The sequence below is a fragment of the Trypanosoma equiperdum genome, assembly GCF_001457755.1.
Source record: "Trypanosoma equiperdum strain OVI genome assembly, contig: ctg_1213, whole genome shotgun sequence".
Taxonomy (NCBI): domain Eukaryota; phylum Euglenozoa; class Kinetoplastea; order Trypanosomatida; family Trypanosomatidae; genus Trypanosoma; species Trypanosoma equiperdum.
The window spans coordinates 15,991-17,292 of record NW_027123187.1 but is presented as its reverse complement, the minus strand read 5'-3'; the positions used below and the strand labels follow the sequence as shown (position 1 = coordinate 17,292).

At 51.0% G+C, this 1,302-nt stretch overlaps 1 protein-coding gene across 1 annotated transcript; it reads left to right on the top strand.

Annotated features, from left to right (window-relative positions):
- Window positions 1-385: 385 nt before the first annotated feature.
- TEOVI_000576900 (uncharacterized protein) lies at window positions 386-916 on the top strand (the record flags this gene model as incomplete). The annotated part of the gene is made up of 1 exon (XM_067220736.1): window positions 386-916. One exon carries the CDS (start codon window positions 386-388, stop codon window positions 914-916), a length of 531 nt encoding a protein of 176 aa, XP_067076837.1.
- Between the last annotated feature and the right edge of the window lie 386 nt (window positions 917-1,302).

Below are 1,302 nucleotides of genomic sequence, written 5' to 3'. Positions count from 1 at the left end.
CGAATCAGCTGACCCTCGTAGTGATTGCCCTCTGTCTAGGAGATATCAAACTTCTGTCTTCCCCTCTGTCGGATCGCGTGGGAAGCGGAAACGCTCACTATCTCCTCGATGAGTCCCTATGAATACAGTTAGTCGCCCCCGTCCATATTAAGACGGAGCCTGGGTCTCGTCAGCCCAGAAACTCTCCCCCCTTCACCACAAAGCAGGCACCAACGTTCGAATAGGACTGCTGGTGGTACGCTGCCAAATATCTCTTTGAGATAATTGCGCGTTATATTAAAAAAACATGATGCCCCTGCACCCGCAGCAGATTCCCTCAAAGAGCTGACGGTTGCAGGGGCTTGACTTCCCCCGCATAGGCGAGGTACTGGACCCTGGTACCACGATGAGGTGGCCGGCTGAGCCAGGGTGCGGAAGCCAAGGGCCTGCGACACCCGAAAGGGCTAACAAGCTTAGGTTTCTACTTGTTGGGAAAACGGATAGTGGAAACCACCCTAGTGGTTGGTTGGTCGCTCGCACTGTGCGCTACAGTACTGCGGATGCAGAGATTGGACCTTGCAAGGGTTTAATTTCGCACGATTGCAAGCTTCTGCTGTTACTGTGTGGATACTTTGAGCGCAATCCTGGACCCCTCCGGTTTGTGCAGCAGAACGTTAACGGTGTCTCAGCAGTAAAGCTATCAAGCCTACTTGCTCTAGATGCAGACGTCTATCTTCTTCCGGAGGTGAAGAAGTTGCGTGAGGCGTCTCGCATCTGTAAGGTCCCGCCATACACAGTTTACTGTAGCCCCCCGAACGCTCGGGGTGGAAGAGTTGCCATCTTGGTGCACCAACGAAGCAGCATCCAGACCAGGAGTGTGACATGGAAAGCACTCCCAAACGACACTGGCATCAAAGCCGTAACTGTGAAATTGTGATAGGTAATACTCATCTGGGTATAGTGAATGTTTACATCCCCCCACCACCGAGCATCACTGGATCCTTCGCTACCCTTCTGCAGACCTTGGAAAATAACTGCTCTATTATTGAGGGAAACTTCAATGTTTTCCACCCACTATGGTGGAGCGAGGTCGGTCAATAAAACAGGTCGGACAAGTTCTTTTACCTGTCCACCTATGCATATTCGAACTGCAAAACCTCCTTGACGCGGTAACACGAAGCTAAGGCAATCAGAAAAGCGCCCTGGACCTCACCCCGTCTCGTTTGGATGATGCAATGCAACGGACCACGCTATTGTAGATAGACAGCGATCACAAAGGAATCACATTTATGCTCGAAAAAGCATGCGAAATGATTATTCTCA